The sequence below is a fragment of the Carassius carassius genome, chromosome 23 (assembly GCF_963082965.1).
Source record: "Carassius carassius chromosome 23, fCarCar2.1, whole genome shotgun sequence".
NCBI classification, from domain to species: Eukaryota; Metazoa; Chordata; class Actinopteri; order Cypriniformes; family Cyprinidae; genus Carassius; species Carassius carassius.
Genome location: NC_081777.1, coordinates 2,211,729 through 2,230,223, shown reverse-complemented (window position 1 = coordinate 2,230,223; position 18,495 = coordinate 2,211,729). Strand labels below are relative to the sequence as shown.

Below are 18,495 nucleotides of genomic sequence, written 5' to 3'. Positions count from 1 at the left end.
CACACTCAAAAGTATGTACTTTTTCCTCACAAAAAAAGTACATACTTTTAGGTCGTAGTATAAGTAGGCGAATTGGGACTCGGCAAATGAGCGTTTGATATCGCTGCCGTAAAACTTGTTGTAAAACCTTTTAACGGCACATTTTTAAATACTTACTATAGCTACAGAGGAAGGAGATTTTTTTATTTTTTTTTTATTAATGCCAAAACACATGCCTTCAAACACAACAACCTCAAAACAATAGATGACAAATACGAAAAAAAAAAAAAAAAAAAAAAAACAATAAAAGATAATAAATAAAATAAATGAATAAATAAATCAAAGAACATATAAATAACATAAACCATAGGGGGAAAATTATACAAGGTTAAACATCGAAAGCATTTTTTGACTTTTGAATGACTTTGTGTTTTTTATGCCCATCAAAGATAAAACGTAAGAATTATAGTCAACCCGAAAAATTGACAGTACTGGGTTCTTACCCAAAAATTTACACTTATAAATAAAAAAATTTCCAAGTACAATAAAAAGATTAACAATATATTGAATACAAAATTTTGAGTTATAATAAAATAAAATAATTAATAATAATTTAATAATCAATATTAATAAATAATAAGGAATAAATAATTAATTCCAAATAAAACAACGGTGAGGTGAAAAATTGTGTTTGTAAACCAGTAACCATGACAACAAAGCCTGTTGGTGAAATTTAGCTAATTTAATGGGTAATTTAGCAAGTGAGAAGGGGCATTGTAACAAAAATTCAATGCCTCCAATTTTCTTAAAAATAAAATTAGGAAATGTGTTCCATATAGATTCACTTTTTTTAACAAACCTTTTCAACCAATTTACTTTTAATACATGATTAAAGAGGGTGAAGTCAACAACTTCAAGAACTCCATCACTAATCTTATTTCTTAGAACCTCCTTTTTAACTTTGTGAGATTTGTTTTTCCATATGAAATTCTATAATAATTTATCCAAAAAGACACATGATGACTTAGGACAATCCATTACAGAGAAGAGATAGGAAACTCTTGATAGACCCTCTGCCTTTGACAATAAGACAAATCTCTTGCTAGCCAAGAATTGAACTTCTTTCTAATCATGTATTTAATAGGATTGAGATTAAGTTCTGATTGGACTATGTTTGAATTTAAAGATATTTTTACACCCAAATAATTAATTACATCTTTAAGCTGAATTCCACAAATTGCTGTTTTATATTTTGTAATGACAATATCTCACATTTTGAAATATTAAGAAATAGGCCAGACACTTGAGAAAAATCTTTAATGATCTCCATTGCTTTAGGAACCTCTGATTGATCTTTTAAGAAAAGCGTGGTATCGTCTGCATATTGGGAGATTTTTATTTCTTTATCATTGATTCTAATACCTTTAAACACATTATTTTGGTTTACCATTAAATATAAAATTTGAGTAACTAACAGAAAGAGAAAGGTGGAGATGGTCTTATTCCCCTTTAGATCGAAAATTTTGGTGTTGTTCCAGATATAAGTTTAACACAACTATTTCCTCTTACATACAAAGTTTTTACTGCATTAATAAAATAATTATTAAAATCAAAGTAATGTAACACACTAAAAAGAAGTTGTGGCTAACAGTATCGAAGGCTTTTTGGAAATCTAAAAACATAATTAGAGATGGATCTGAAACTAAATCACAATAATCAATCAAATCAAGAACTAACCTTATATTATTTGATATGTGACGGCCCTTTATAAATCCAGATTGGCACTCATCAATTAAGTCATCCAGGCCCTATTTAAGACGTTTTGCCAAAATAGAAGCCAACATTTTATAGTCATTATTTATTAATGTGATTGGTCGCCAATTATCAATCAAAAGAGTATCTTTGAGATTTTGGTATTAAACTAATAACACCCGCTCTCATTGACGGTGGACGGCATATATTGACAAATGATTCTTCATGAACTGCGAGTAAAAATTTAGATAAATGGTCACGAAAAGTTGTATATAATTCTGAAGTCAACCCATCACTCCCCGGTGATTTATTGTTTTTTAAGTTATTAATGGCTTCTTTAACTTCTTCCAATGATATTTTTTTAGAACATATGTAATTAAGTCATTACTAACAGATCTCTCTAAAGTAACAGAATTTAGAATAGAAAAAGGGTCAACGACACTGGAGTCACTTTTGTATAAATTACTAAAAAAATCTGTAATATGAGATGAAATTATATTTTTATCCTCACAAACAACACCATCAATTTTCATTTTCCTAACCGTATTGACCTCCACTCTTCTTTTTTCAAGATTAAAGAAGTATTTACTATTTTTTTCTCCCATTTCTAACCACTGTTTTCTTGACCTGATAAAAGCTCCCTTGGCTTTTTCTTCATATATTTTGTCAAGCTTATTTTGGAGTTTATTGTAAGAGACCTGATCTTCTAAAGTGAAAGTGCCTTTTTCTATTAAATTATTAATTGCAGCTGAAATTTCAAGTAAATCTGCTTTCCTTTTGATAGCTAATCTTTTACCATAAGACCTAACAGCACATCCTATTTCAAATTTTAAAAGTTCCCATTGTTTGCCAAACATACCACTATTAACTGCAGAGTTCCAATGCTTATGAATAAGTCTTTCTATGATGGATTTCAAGTCATCATAATTTAGTAACGAGCTATTGAGTTTCCAGTATCCTAATAATTCTATTATCCTTACTCCCGATAATTACATTTTAAGTCTAATAACTTTATGGTCTGTTAGAGCAGGAGGCAATATAGATGTATCTAATATAAACTGCTCTAAGTCACTGCTCAAACTCACTCTCCAACTCGCCAGGGGTTTTCCAAGCACTCGTTAATGACATGTTGAGAAACTGTCCCCTTCCTAGGGTATATCGTCTTGTCCGAGGGAATATGTATGGATCCTGACAAAGTTAAGGCTGTGATAGATTGGCCATCTCCAGATTCCCGTAAGGCCCTACAGCGGTCTCTGGGGTTCGCCAATTTTTATCTACGTTTCATTCGTAATTTCAGCCAACTAGTCTCACCCTTGACGGCCTTGACCTCCCCTCAGTACTCCATTCAGGTGGTCGGATGCAGCCGAGACTGCATTTACCAACCTCAAGAGTCGCTTCTTTTCGGCTCCCATCCTTGTAGCCCCTGAGGGTTAGGAGCAGTTCTTTCCCAACGTGCTGCCTCGGACGATAAGATGCATCCCTGCGCGTTTTTCTCTCATCGTTTATCTCCTGCTGAACGCAATTATGACATTGGTAACAGAGAATTGTTGGCTGTCAAATTAGCTTTAGAGGAGTGGCGTCACTGGTTGGAAGGGTCAGGGGTACCTTTCATTGTTTTGACCAATCACAAGAATTTAGAGTACATTAGAACTGCCAAAAGACTCAATTCCAGGTAGGCTCGGTGGGCATTTTTTTTCGGTCGTTTTGATTTTACTCTGTCGTACCGCCCTGCTTCCAAAAATGTCAAACCCGATTCTTTGTCATGGCTTTTTGATCCTTCTGCCTGCTCGGTGACTCCCGAGTGTATTTTACCTGAGAAAATAGTCGTCTCAGCACTTGTATGGGAGGTCGAATCGAAGGCCAAGACGGCCTTAGAAGGGGTAACGCCTCCGCCCGGTTGCCCTCCGAATCATTTATTTGTGCCGGAGGAGTTCCTCGTTTACTGCCGAGGAGTTATTCCATTTACTGAAGCTTCATTACTGGATGATACGCATCATTGTGCATTTACAGTGGGTGTTAGTTTCTGATGCTAATGCATGAAATACTGAAAAGTGTCAAAAAGGAATCCATTAATCTTTATATGGTAGGACTTTACAATAAGTAACATTGAATAATACATTTGTTACAGTATTAATCTTTTGAACAGGGTTTTTAGACGCAGGATGTGTAATGTGTTTGAAACTTGACAGAAATGTTCTTGAAAGTGAAAAATCCCACAATCGTCAGAGTTGTCACAGAAAAAAATAAAGGAAAGTATCAGGATTTAAAGGAATAGTTCACCCCAAAGTGAAAGTTTGTGAATTTTCAGTGGGGGGGGGGGGGGTGGGGGGTCATGCTGGGGCACTGCCTCCAAATGGGGTGGCCGCCAGTGGCCAAAAAAAAGAAAAAAAAAGCTCAATTCTACAGTATATTACGTAAATCCTATTGATTTTATTATTTTTTTAACTTGAATAAAGTTACTTGCAGTAAACAAATGCAGTAATAAAGCACATTTTTTATTAATTTAGTTTTTGTCATCCCGGTATATATCCATTAAGTTACATTTGAGAATAAGAAAAAAAATAAAATTCTTTGAAAGAAACTCCCTATATCTTTACTTCTTTTCATGGCTTGGCACTGCTGTCTTCCCTGCCTTCACAATAAACACGTACTGTATGTGTGTCTGTTATTCTCAATCTCAAAAAACAAAAAATTTCAAATTGTGAATGAAATGCACAGAATGCATCCATGTCACGTGTAAATGACTGAGTTAGGCATGACAATTTATCTAACTGACTTACTCTCATGCATTCACAAGTAACATGTCACCACACAATTATTATTATGGAACATTCTGTGCATATTGTCATTTGGTGCAATCTTGCTATGTGGTCACTGTCACAAAATAAACTGATACAAAATATGCAAATCACCATGACTGTTTATTGTTTGATAGCGCCCAGCGTATTTTACTTTTATTGTGTTTTATTAAACGTTGACTGAACATTCGATTGAAATCAACCACGACCAACGCGAGCTGAGCCTGAGGGAGTAAAAACATTGATCTGAGAAAACCATACAAACATATTAACCATACATAAAGGTTACCTACCAGCTCTTTGTTTGGTGTCGTGATTTGTCGTTCGTGAACGATTCGAATCTTTAATGTGACTCGGGAAGAACGAGTCGTCTTTATGACGGCGACATCACTTTGATGTTTTTTTTTTTACAGTGGATTCTAATCTTCAAAAATTACCTTGTTGTATGATTTATGTCTTTTGAGTTCACCCTTCAGATTAGATTCATATATTAGACCAATTTGTCAAGTCTGCCTAGGAAAAGCAATTATTATACCAGCAAACTCAGAATTTGATAAAAAATTAGGCTAATCTTGGCTATAAATACTTGGATTATTATATTATTATATAGTCTAGTGTTTATTTACCGATAGACAGTCAAAAAGACAAATTAATCAATATTTTATTTATAGCAAGGTTTTATTTATTTATAAAATAATAACACACCACAGATCCTGAAGAAACAGTAACAAAAACACAGTGACAGAAATGTCAGAAATAGCGCATGGATCTGTCACGTGATTAAGGAATGATTTGAACCCGAAGACTTGTCAGACAAGAGGTGAGTTAATCACAGACGGAAGAATTAATTAATCTTTTCTGTATCTTTATAGCATTTTAGTTTTGTTTTGTTTGTAGTGCGATCAACGTTTGCGTAAGTACTAGAAGTGTTGGGGAAGTAACACGTAACATTTTAATTAAATTTTGCTAAAATGAACGAAATGAACGAAATGACTCGAAAAAAGATTCGTTCATTTTGCTGAACGCGACTCAAAAGTCCGAGTCGGTCAAATGAACCGAACTTCCCATCGAACTTCCCATGATAAAGTAAAAGTCCAAGTCCACGACGAGCGTTGTTTCTCTGACAACGCTGCACTTCTTTGAATCGCGAGACGCGAACTTAGAGTCTATAAAATGATTGGCCATAAAATGAACCAATCACAAGACATCTTGTCACGTAGACCCGCCCCTGATCAGGAGAGAAATCTCCACAGATCAAGCACAGTTTAAACAGCCCTAAACAAATATGTGGCTGGATTTTGATGTGAGAGACAACAGGAAATGCACTTTTTCACTGGAGGAAGTGTTATTCTGAATTATGGACTCGTATTTTAAATGGAAGCAATGGTTTGAAGTTGTAAACGTCTTGATGAATTAGTTTCTTACAAACACATAGTTTTTTTCCTTCCGGATGTTAACTGATGGACTGGAGTGCTGTGGATTATTGTGATGTTTTTATCAGCTGTTTGGACTCTCATTCTGACGGCACCCATTCAGTGCAGAGCATCTATTGATGAGACACTGATGCAATGCTACATTTCCACAAACCTGATGAAGAAAAAAACTTAACCTAATCTTGGATGGCCGGAGGATGAGCACATTTTTTGCAGATTTTCATTTTAGGGTGAAGTATTCCTATAAGCAAGTTTGAAGAAAAAAAAATCTACTCCTAGGATTTCTCTGTATTGTGTGTGTATATGTGGGCATGCATGTTTAAAGTTGTGCAGTTAATGTGAATGTTGTGCATCAGATGTCTGTGCAGCTCAGAGTAACATGATTCACTCGAGGCTAATATTTTCTGTAATGTGAATGTCAGACCAGCTGAAGATGGATTGATGTTTCATATTTAGTCTATTCCCTCTTGCAGTCGGTGTGCATTGTGGTCTTAATGGAAAATACTCTGGTTGTGCCACACAGCAGGATTACAGAGACGGATGACATTTGATGAGCTTCTCATGAGATCCAATCAGCATTAGAGCGAATCTGAGCCAGTTAACAAACTAAGAAGAAAGAAATATGAGCTTGAGAATCAAACAGAACAAGGGCTGCATTTAAAAAAAAACTAATGTTTTAGATAAAAGATGAATGGATACACATGTAATCTGTCTTTCAGTTCCTTGCTGTTGGCTGTTTGTTTGTTCAAACTCCATTATACACATTTTATCATGCTGAAAGCCATTATAGTAGTGTGTATGATATATTAAAAACAGTAGAGATAAGTCACTTCAAAAAACATATAATGTTACGATTAGAAGTTCAGATTAAACACACGCGTGTGCGTGACTGATCACACACAAGCACTGAAACACACGCACACATGAGAAAACAGCAGCAGAGATATGTGGCTGATTGGACTGTTGTTTCTGATTCTGAAGAAGAGAGACTGATCTGATTTGCTGTGAGAGTAAAAGCAGCAGATCAGTGGAGATCAACGGTAATCCAGCAGCTCTCTCTCTCTCTCTCTAACACACACACACACACACACACACACACACACACGCACGCACACACACACACACACACACACACTCACACATGTGTGGATCCGTGTACAGTTGCTGTAGAATATGAGCGACAGGACTCTCTGACACTCTCCATCAATCAACTTTGGAGCAGAAACCTAGAGGTACTCGTTTAACTCGTCCTCTATTTTCTGCCGGTCTGGTCTGTCTATTTCTTTCATTTCTATATTGTGCGTTCACTGCTCTGATAGCAACCGATTTCATGAACTGTACGTGTCTTTGTTCTTGTGATATTTGCACATTCAGTCTTGTTGTGATTTACAAATAGTGGTTTGATAGCTGGTTCAGCGGTTAGTTTTCGTTTCTCAGAGTAAACTGAATTTCATCTGTGTCTTTAGAAAACTGATTCAGATTTAAATGATATTTGTGTTATTTATATACATATAAGAACAATAACAAAATTATTATTGTTATTATTATTATACTATTATTATTATTATTATTATTTATTAGTTAATTTACAGTTAATATATATATATATATTTTTTTTTATATTTTATAATAATAATTATTATTATTTATTCATTTCAATTCTCTATAATCTAATTACTGTAAAAAAAATCATATTTATTTTATATATACATTTTCAAATAAATAATATCTTCATTCATTATATCATGTATTTTATTTTATATTTTTTATTATAAATATATTTAATGCATGGATTGTAAACATACGTGTGTGTGTGTGTGTGTGTGTGCTCAGCTCAAGTAATGATGAACTGCGTGTGGTCAGCATTGCTCTGGATGGCACACATTAGTGTTAATGAGTTTGAACGTGGGGTTGCATGTGTTTGTTGACCTTTTAATATCCAAATGTGCCGACATGTGGCAGTGGGACGCCTGATTATGTCCATGACTTCAGGAGCTGTGTTCACGCTGATGCACCTCGTTGTATTATTATGTCATTTTACCTTGTGCTGCACTCACACGTTGGCTTTTTTACTTTATATGTTTTGCAATGGGCTGGAAGTAATGAAATAATCATTTCACTGGAAACTGCCTCAGCTTGAGTCCTAAGATGAGAGGAAAACAAGAAACTTTGAAAGAGCGAGCAGTCTCGTTTTAAAAGGCCTGATTCATTACATATACATATTCCAAGGCTTGTGTTGATTCTAATGCAAGCTGTGCAAAGGCAGTCATAAAATATTCTCATCAGATATGGTGATGGTCCTTTTAATATCATGTGGTGAACACGAGTTTGAGGTTTAGTTGAGGAAATTAAAAGATTTGTTTTTGCAAGAGTAACAGATTTTAAATGCTAAAGGGTAATGAAATTTGGACCACACTCGAATTTTATTTCCTTTTTAAATTAAGTTTAACCACAAAGTGTGATGGAAATAACAATTTACAAAAGTCATTTCAAAGAAGCTCTTTTTTATGAGGTTATTTACAAATGACTTTATTACTAAATGATAAACTTTTGATCTTAATGTAATTAACACATCTTGATAAATAATCGTGACACAAAATAAAAGTGAAATTGACTTTGCATTTGTGTAAGTGTCTGAATGACAGTCAGCATTAGAGTTTGGTTTGATTTGGTGGAGATCTTCACTGTAAGCAGATCAAGGAGAGCAGGCACTGCAGGGTTAAACTGATGTGGTTCATTCTGGTTTGTGTTGTGAACAGTGGTGTGTTAATGAACTCTGTGTGTGTGTTTCCTCTGGTAATCTCTGAGGGAAGCTTGACAGAGGCTTCACAGTTGTTCTTCTTGAAGTATAATGAGGATAATGAGGGAAAACTATATATATCACTTGAAATTAGTTTTAAAGTGACACATTATTAATTTGAATTAAGGATAGGGGGATCTGGGATTTATGTTCTGTTTCAAAGTCAGCATGAAAATAAAAATGCATGTTAAACTCCGCCCCTAAAATCTCACGCACATCTGCATACATCTCTGGGTCACGCCCACATCACAAAATAACCAATGCATTTGAAGCAACACTTTATTATTATTATTTTTTTATTATTATTAATCTGTTAGCAGTCTTAAGTTAGTATAATTTATATACTTTTTTTGTTAATATTGAGATATAAATTTTGAATTAAAATATTTTGGAATAATTTCTACATTTTCTGTTTTCACTTTTTTGTTTTAATTATCTTTAGAATATTTTAATGTCTGTAGTTTTTTTTTAATTCACATTAAACTAAACAATACTATTAATAATAATAAAAAGCATCAGTAAAGTAAGTTTAAGTTTTATACATGTTTTATTTTTTATTCAAGCCCATTTCCACCATGAAATAAATAAATAAAAAGGTAACTGTGACTCTCTTACAATTCACAGAATTCTTTATTCAGTGTGTGTGTGTGTGTGTGTGTGTGTCTGTGACAATTGTGATGTCACAAATACCTATGTTTTATTTATTTTATTTTATTTTATTTTATTTTATTTTATTTTATTTTATTAACCTGTGGTGGAAACAAGCTTCCAAAGTTTTTAGTTAACATTTAATTTCAAGTGATTAATTTTTATTTCTTTTTTAGTTAACTATAATGACCGTGTGTCTGACAATGTCCCCCCTGAACCTTCACAAACACCAGTGCCAACAGTTTTTCTTTTTCAAGCTCATTACACATTACATTATTTCAAGATGTAATGAAGACGTTTTAAACCATGGGTGTCGAACAAAATGGTGAAACATCTAACCAGAGCGATTACTTTGAGACCATATGAAGCAGTTCTTCTCCAACCTTCAAACAGCTGTTCTGAGGTCAGATGACGAGCGATGATCTGATGAATGGAGCTTGTCATTGTGTAGATAGAGGAGCAATGAGGTGATGAAGGGCAACAGAACAAAATGAGCATCATTACCCAGAATGCACCTGGAGACTGATGACATCACATGCCAGATGGGAGCCATCAGAACATTATATGACAAATAGTTTTTTTTCCATCATCAAACATCTCAGAGCAGGAAAGTCAAGCTTTTGCGAATGTTATCCAAAACGCTTGTCTATGTGAAATGCAGTTTGCAAAGAATTTTATTTTCATAAACTTTCAACTTTTTTTTATTTTATTTTTTTTACTTTTATTAATTGGGATTTTTATTTTTTGACATTTTTTAACCATTTTTGTTCACACTTTATTTTAAGGTCCAAATCTTGCTATTTACAAACCAGTAAATTTGACTTTTGCCTCATTGAAGTGCTAATTTGCTGTTTATTAATAATTAGCAAGGTTGTTGTTAAGTTTGGGTATTGGGCAGGATTAGGGATGCATAATATGTTAAATAAGTAATAATAAACAGCCACTATATTAATAATAGGCACGCTAATAAGCAACTAGTAAATGGTGTGAATCGGTCCCTATAGTAAAATGTTACCCTATTTTTAATAACATTCTACATAAAATGACCCTACTCTTAATGAACTTTGACACTGTCATTGAACTGAATAGAGCTGAATAATGACACGGTTGTCTTCTGTAGAGCAGCTTTACAGTGGAAATTTAATTTGTTTCATAAATCAACTTTGCAACATTTTGTAACCCCATTGCCTGTGTATTACTGTAAAGCTGCTTTGATACAGTCTGCATTGCAGAACATGCTATAGAAATACATTTGGCTTCACTAGGCAAATCCACTTTAAGATGGAGTTTACACAACACAGTTTTTGACTAAAAACAGAAAGATGTTTATGCATTTTGGCCATTCATTTATTCAACAACAGCGTTTTAAGTGTGTAATAAATGCTAACTTTTGAAAACAAGGTTTTAAAGTGTGTAATGCATTACTTAAAGGGTTGGTTCACCCAAAAATTAAAATTATGTCATTAATAACTCACCCTCATGTTGTTCCAAACCAGTAAGACCTCCGTTTATCTTCAGAACACAGTTTAAGATATTTTAGATTTAGTCCGAGAGCTCTCAGTCCCTCCATTGAAGCTGTGTGTACGGTATACGGTCCATGTCCAGAAAGGTAAGAAAAACATCTTCAAAGTAGTCCATGTGACATCAGAGGGTCAGTTAGAATATTTCGAAAGCATCGAAAATACATTTTGGTCCAAAAATAGCAAAAACTACGACTTTATTCAGCATTGTCTTCTCTTCCGGGTCTGCTGTGAGCGCGATCAAAACACAACAGTTCAATGATATCCGGTTCACGAACGAATCATTTGATGTAACCGGATCTTCTTGAACCAGTTCACCAAATCGAACTGAATCGTTTTAAACGGTTCGCATCTCTAATACGCATTAATCCACAAATGATTTAAGCTGTTAACTTTTTTTTAATGTGGCTGACACTCCCTCTGAGTTCAAACAAACCAATATCCCGGAGTAATGCATGCACTCAAACAGTACACTGACTGAACTGCTGTGAAGAGAGAACTGAAGATGAACACCGAGCCGAGCCAGATAACGAACAAAAGACTGACTCGTTCTCGAGTCAAGAACCGGTTGCATCGGTTTTCGGATCACCAGTAGTTCTTTCGGAAAGTTCGATTCAATAAACCGGTTGAAGAAAACGGTTCAACGGTTCTTTTGCGCTCGACGTAATGCCGTCATTTGCGATGATTGCCCTTGATTCAAGCCTTCGGTTTACCCGCGCTCATAACACTAGCACAGAATCAGTTCAGAATCAATCAACAAAAGAATCAGTTCGGTTCAGACGCTCTGTGTGTCGGTCTGCTTTACATTATCATCAGCTCCTCGATTCTCGAATCGGAATCGTCTGACAGGAATGGTTCTTGACTCGAGAACGAGTCAGTCTTTTGTTCGTTATCTGGCTCGGCTCGGTGTTCATCTTCAGTTCTCTCTTCACAGCAGTTCAGTCAGTGTACTCTTTGAGTAAATGAATTACTCCGGGATATTGGTTTGTTTGAACTCAGAGGGAGTGTCAGGCACGTTAAACAAGTTAACAGCTTAAGTCATTTGTGGATTAATGCGTATTAGAGATGCGAACCGTTTAAAACGATTCAGTTCGATTTGGTGAACTGGTTCAAGAAGATCTGGTTACATCGAATGATTCGTTCTTGAACCGGATATGACAAACTGCTTTGTTTTGAACTCTCTCACAACAGACACGGAAGAGAAGACAATGCTGAAATAAGTCGTAGTTTTTGCTATTTTTGGACCAAAATGTATTTTCGATGCTTTCGAAATATTCTAACCGACCCTCTGATGTCACATGGACTACTTTGATGATGTTTTTCTTACCTTTCTGGACATGGACAGTAGACCGTACACACAGCTTCAATGGAGGGACTGAGAGCTCTCGGACTAAATCTAAAATATCTTAAACTGTGTTCTGAAGATAAACGGAGGTCTTACTGGTTTGGAACGACATGAGGGTGAGTTATTAATAACATAATTTTCATTTTTGGGTGAACTAACCCTTTAAGCCCCTTTCACACTGCACATCGGACCCGGCAAATTGGCAGAACATTGCCGGGTCGCCTTCTGTGTGAAAGCAAACACGTCCCGGGATTGATTCCGGCAAACTGTAATGAAGCAGAGAACAGTTTGTTCCTCACTTTTCGCGCTGACGCCGAGATCGTTCACCAGCTTCAGTGAAAGTATAACATGCCTAACGTTTTCGACTCGTACATTACACGTCGCGTCCTGATGTCACGTGTCGTTATGGGACCTTTACGGGTTGTGTGTGAAAGCACGCACATATCCCGGGTAATCACTGGCAGTGTGAAAGTGCACAATCTAGCTGTCACGGCAGGGATCCAATGAGGCACAGAGATAGAACCAATTGCGAGTAAGTCTTTTATTAAGGGCAATCCAAAAGGGTAAACAGTCCAGGCAGAGGTCGATACCAAACAAAACCAAACCAAACATAAACAAACAAGGACACAAGGCAAGAGCACGACAAGATGACGGACATGAATTAAACAACGACTCCGTGACACATACTAAGACAGACCGGGTTATATACACAAAAGGATAATGGGGAAACAGGAGACAGGTGGGGAACAATCAATTAACTAAACAAGGAGGAAGGTGACCAAATAAGGAGACAGGAAGTGATAATATGATAAACACCGTGGGAACTGAGGACACCTAGTGGAACCCCAGGGAACACAACCCAGACACTGTGACAGTACCCCCCTTCTACGGAGCGGCTCCCAGACGCTCCAAGACAGACACAAAACAGAGACCAGGAGGGAGGTGGACAGGTGGAGGCTCAGGGGGAGGGACGGAGGGCCAGAAAAGAAAAACATGGGGAACAGGCACCAGAATGTAAACACAACCCAGAAAGACCAGGAGGGAGGAGGACAGGAGGAGGTTCAGGGGGAGGGACGGAGGGCCAGACTAACAGAAAGGAACAGGGACAGACATTAACACAAAAACCAAAGGAAAAAACAACATGAAGCCCCCCAGGGCGGAGCAGAAGACCACCACACCCTTGTGGTCAAGGCCAGAGCCCTCCAGGGCGGAGCGGAAGACCACCACAACCGTGTAGTCAGGGCAAGCGCCCCCCAGTGCGGAGCGGAAGACCACCATGTCCGTGTGGTCAGAGCGGAAGCCCCCCAGGGCGGAGCAGAAGACCACCATGTCCGTGTGGTCAGAGCGGAAGCCCTCCAGGGAAGAGCAGAAGACCACTACAACCCTGTGGTCGATGCACAAAGCCCCAGGGCGGATCAGAAGCCCACCACTTCCGTGCGGCCGGATCAACGGGAGGACGAGACTCTGGTAATTCCATGGTGTCTCTACTGGACTCCAGAAGATCGGTGCTGGCCTGACACTGCTCATGAAGATCATTGGTGACTTGCATTTGCTCATGAAGATCAATGGTGACTTGCCTTTGTTCATGAAGATCAGAGGTGACTTGCCTTTGTTCATGAAGATCAGAGGTGACTTGACTCAGTCCTTGAAGATCACCGGTGACTTGACTCAGTCCTTGAAGATCACCGGTGACTTGACTCAGCTCTGAAAGGTCAAAGGTGACTTGACTTGACTCTGAAAGGTCAACGGTGACTAGCCCTGACTCTGGAGCATCAGCGGTGACTAGCCCTGACTCTGGAGGGTTAACAGTGACTAGCCTTGACTCTGGAGGGTCATCTGGAACCCGACTCGACTCTGGAGGGTCATCAATGACTAGCCCTGACTCTGGAAGGTCATCGGTGGCTAGCCCTGGCTCTGGAAGGTCATCGGTGACTAGCCCTGACTCTGGGAGGTCATCGGTGACTAGCCCTGACTCTGGAGGGTCATCGGTGACTAGCCCTGACTCTGGAGGGTCACCGGTGATAAGCCCTGACTCTGGAGGGTCACCGGTGATAAGCCCTGACTCTGGAAGGTCATCGGTGATAAGCCCTAACTCTGGAGAGTTCCCTGGCACCTGACTCGACTCTGGAGGATCAGCGGTGACTAGCCCTGACTCTGGAGGATCAGCGGTGACTAGCCCTGACTCTGGAGGATCAGCGGTGACTGGCACCTGACTCGACTCCGGAGGATCCACGGGCACCTGACTCGACTCTGGAGGGTCAGCTGAGACTCTCATCCTGTGCAGCGGCGCTGGGCAAGCAGCCATCTTGGGCCATGACTCTGGACAGGCGGCCATCTTGTACTGTGGTGCTGGGCTGGCGGCCATCTGGGGTTGTGGTGCTGGACTGGCAGCCATCTTGTACTGTGGCGCTGGACCGGTGGCCAATTTGGGCATTGGCGCTGGGCTAGCGGCCATCTTGTGCTGTGGCGCTAGACTGACGGCCATCTTGGGCTGTGGCACTGAACCGTTGGCCAAAGTGGGCATTGGCGCTGGGCTGGCGGCCATCTTGTACTGTGGCGCTGGACTGGTGGCCAATTTGGGCATTGGCGCTGGGTTGGCGGACATCTTGGGCTGTGGCGCTGGAACGGTGGCCAATTTGGGCATTGGCGCTGGGTTAGCGGCCATCTTGTGCTGTGGCGCTTGGCTGGTAGCCATCCTGGGCAGTGATGCTGGACTGGCGGCCATCTTGGATGGTGGCACTTGGCTGGTAGCCATCCTGGGCAGTGGTGCTGGACTGGCGGCCATCTTGGGTTGTGGCGCTGGAACGGTGGCCAATTTGGGCATTGGCGCTGGGTTAGTGGCCATCTTGTGCGGTGGCGCTTGGCTGGTAGCCATCCTGGGCAGTGGTGCTGGACTGGGGGTCATCTTGGGTTGTGGCGCTTGGCTGGTTGCCATCCTGGGCAGTGGTGCTGGGCTGACGACCACCCCGCCGGAAGAGACAGAAGTGGCTGGGGCATCCCACCGAAGCAGATGCTGCAGGTAGCGCACAAATTCCCAGAATTCCAGTGTCTCTAACTGCGCCATCTCCTCCTGAGACACTGGATCATCCAGCCCGCCATTGAAATAATCCTTGAGGGCCGCATCATTGTAGCCCATGCCCTCGGCCAGGCACCAGAACACCTGAGCCAGGGCACCCACTTCATTTCCCTCTTGGCGGAGGGCGATCAACCGAAGATACTTGGCTCGCCGCTCCGCCATCTTGGCTGGGGAACGGAAAGACGACATACCGATGGTTCCTAGAATGACGGAGTCGTTCTGTCACGGCAGGGATCCAATGAGGCACGGAGATAGAACCAATTGCGAGTAAGTCTTTTATTAAGGGCAATCCAAAAGGGTAAACAGTCCAGGCAGAGGTCGATACCAAACAAAACCAAACCAAACATAAACAAACAAGGACACAAGGCAAGAGCACGACAAGATGACGGACATGAATTAAACAACGACTCCGTGACACATACTAAGACAGACCGGGCTATATACACAAAAGGATAATGGGGAAACAGGAGACAGGTGGGGAACAATCAATTAACTAAACAAGGAGGAAGGTGACCAAATAAGGAGACAGGAAGTGATAATATGATAAACACCGTGGGAACTGAGGACACCTAGTGGAACCCCAGGGAACACAACCCAGACACTGTGACACTAGCGACCCGGGAACAACTGCCGGAACACTTTACCCGTGTATTATCCGGAATCGCAAGTGTGAAAGGGGCTTTAGTAATTAATTACTGTAAGATAATTAGTTTTCCCTTCAAAAGCAAAGCACTGAATTACTAAAATTAATGTAATTTAATTACAGTGATGAATCTGCATTAAATACTGTATAGACTATAAAACAATTCTATATAAAACAATAGAATGAAATAAAACACTTTTGACTTTACTTTGTTCTAGTGTAAATGTACCCTCAGACTGAGAATAATTACATTATTCTTTGCTCCATTACAAATATTTTTTTTCCCTTTTTTTACAGCATTTGCAAGCAGTCAGCTTGGCCTTCATGGATTCTCCATACAATGGCAACACGTCTCTCCAGACGTCCACCTCCAACCTCAACACCAGCTTCTCCAGACCAGCGGAGCAGGAAGAGGAGGGCAAGTTCTCCAGTGATGCCATCTGGCTGTGGGTGGCTGTCATTGCAACCATTGGCAACATTGTGGTGGTCGCGGTGGTGTGCGCCTGTGCCTTTTAGACCCCGTAGTCATCAAGAACACAGCCTGATCCCTCACCCGTCTACACTTAGCACACTATGTAGTATGCAAGCAACAACCTTCTGTCTCCTTCCTCCAAAATCATCTACTTTGAGTGCATTTAAAGGCAGTCTATCGATTTCTATTTTATTACCACTCATTCTATAGATCTGTTTTGTGTCTAAACCAAATAACGGGTCAGTTTATTCCTCAGAAGGGGTTGGTTACAGTTTGCTTGTGTATGTAATCCAGCATTACACAACATCTGTCAACTGTTGATCCACCAAATCCATGGGACACGTGTCTCCGGATAGGGCTCAACTAAGTGTGCACGTTTGTGCGTGTCAGTTCTCGCTAAATCAGACAGATGGTACCATGAGTTAACTTTGCTTCTGGTCATTCTGCCCTCTTCTCTCTGCTTCTGCCTCTTCTGGTGGAGACAACACTGTTTCGGTCTATTTTGGGACAATACAGGACTAATATATGAGCCATGACGACATATATTATCTGCAAGTGTGAAATGTGTTGGTGCATTCAAGTCAAGTCAGAAATACTGCATTTGATTAGAATTTTGTAGCACACTCTGTTCTATTTTTTATCTAAGCTACTCGTTTTCTTTTATTTATTAAAAAAACTTTACCCCCTAACACTAGCATTCACTGTTCTTTTTCTATTCTATCTACTAGTTTTCTTATTTAATATATATATATATATATATAAATGTTCAGGTTAATCTACCTACGAATGACTGATAGTCTCTGCACATTAAACCTGAATAGGACAAGTGTTTTAAAAAAAAAAAAAAAGCAAAAAAAAAAAACATCACTTTTCATATTTTGTCCTGCTTTAGTAAATCATAATACCAACCAATTAGTGGTGCAGAGTCCAAAAACCCAGTGCTCTCTCGTTTAATTGGGTGTTTTCAGCACAGTCTCTTGTGTTGTTAAAAGTAACATTAGCCCTGTCAGCTTCAGTCCGAGTTCATATTTTAGTGATCACGTGCATGATAATATTAGTGCTTGAATGATCCTGAATCTCTTCATCTGTGGGTTGCAGAAATGCCACCTCATTACTTCAATCAAAGCTCATTTTTTTCAAAGCCTGTTGATGGTCCACACAGTTACTAATGGTCTGCTGGATCTCTGAACTGAGACGTGAGTTCAGTTCCAGCGCGTTTAATCAGACGGTCGGGGAGAGCTGCAGGTTCAGAGGTTAAGACACGTTTAGCATGCAGTCGCTCTGTGTTATTCAGTCATGGGGTTTGGTTCAGACATGATGTAGTGTGGTATAAACCCTCTGTTGCATGATGTTGCCTCAGGTCTTTACTCGGCAAACACATTAATGAATATAGAATGGGAATAATACTTAATGATGTGATGAGATTAAGTGAACAAAAAGAATAAATAATAATTCTTGGCACATACATGAAGGATACACATATATTCACACCCAAATTCTTTCAAAATGTGTTTCAATATTTTGAGTTAAGGAATTAAATCTTAAATTCATCAGGCTCAGACTTGTTTCTCTGTGCTGGAGCCGGCTGAAGGCTTGAATAATGCCCTGTAATTTCCTTCAGGAGTTTGGCAGCAGAGCTGTGGTGTTTTTCTGGCCGTGATTTGATCTCAGATATGTGGCACAGCCGGTGTCGTGTTTAACTCTGTTTGTGTGCTTGGCTCCGGAGTCAGTGGAGACATAGGTGTCCATCACACCTCACCACAATGTGTGTTAGAGAACATGAAGCTGCTCCGGCGTGGAGTGAACCGTCTTGTTTTGGAAGTAAGTTTCCTTTATAGTAAATGTGAAGAAACTTAAACACCTTGACCTCAGGCCTGTCAGCTCTAAGCACAATATCCAGGTTCTCTTCCAGGGGCAGTAAGTGTGGCTCACAGCATGACGCTCACATGTGGAGGATGTTATATCCATGCAAAGACCACAAGGACACTCTCAACGGATTATATAATCCATTACTCCACTCTCTGGGATA

At 39.3% G+C, this 18,495-nt stretch overlaps 1 protein-coding gene across 1 annotated transcript; it reads left to right on the top strand.

Moving 5' to 3' along the window:
• The first annotated feature begins 6,649 nt into the window (after positions 1 to 6,649).
• Positions 6,650 to 17,217, top strand: LOC132101146 (uncharacterized protein C14orf132). The gene is made up of 3 exons (XM_059505861.1): positions 6,650 to 6,665; positions 7,082 to 7,194; positions 16,292 to 17,217. The coding sequence occupies exons 1-3, from the start codon at positions 6,650 to 6,652 to the stop codon at positions 16,508 to 16,510; spliced, it is 348 nt and encodes a 115-aa protein (XP_059361844.1). The 3' UTR covers positions 16,511 to 17,217.
• Positions 17,218 to 18,495: the final 1,278 nt, after the last annotated feature.

Bases quoted from the DNA above. Each gene is read 5' to 3' on its own strand.
- LOC132101146 (XM_059505861.1), top strand. The intron at 7,195-16,291 runs GTACTCGTTTAA...CTTTTTTTACAG, and splicing joins TTTGGAGCAGAAACCTAGAG to CATTTGCAAGCAGTCAGCTT.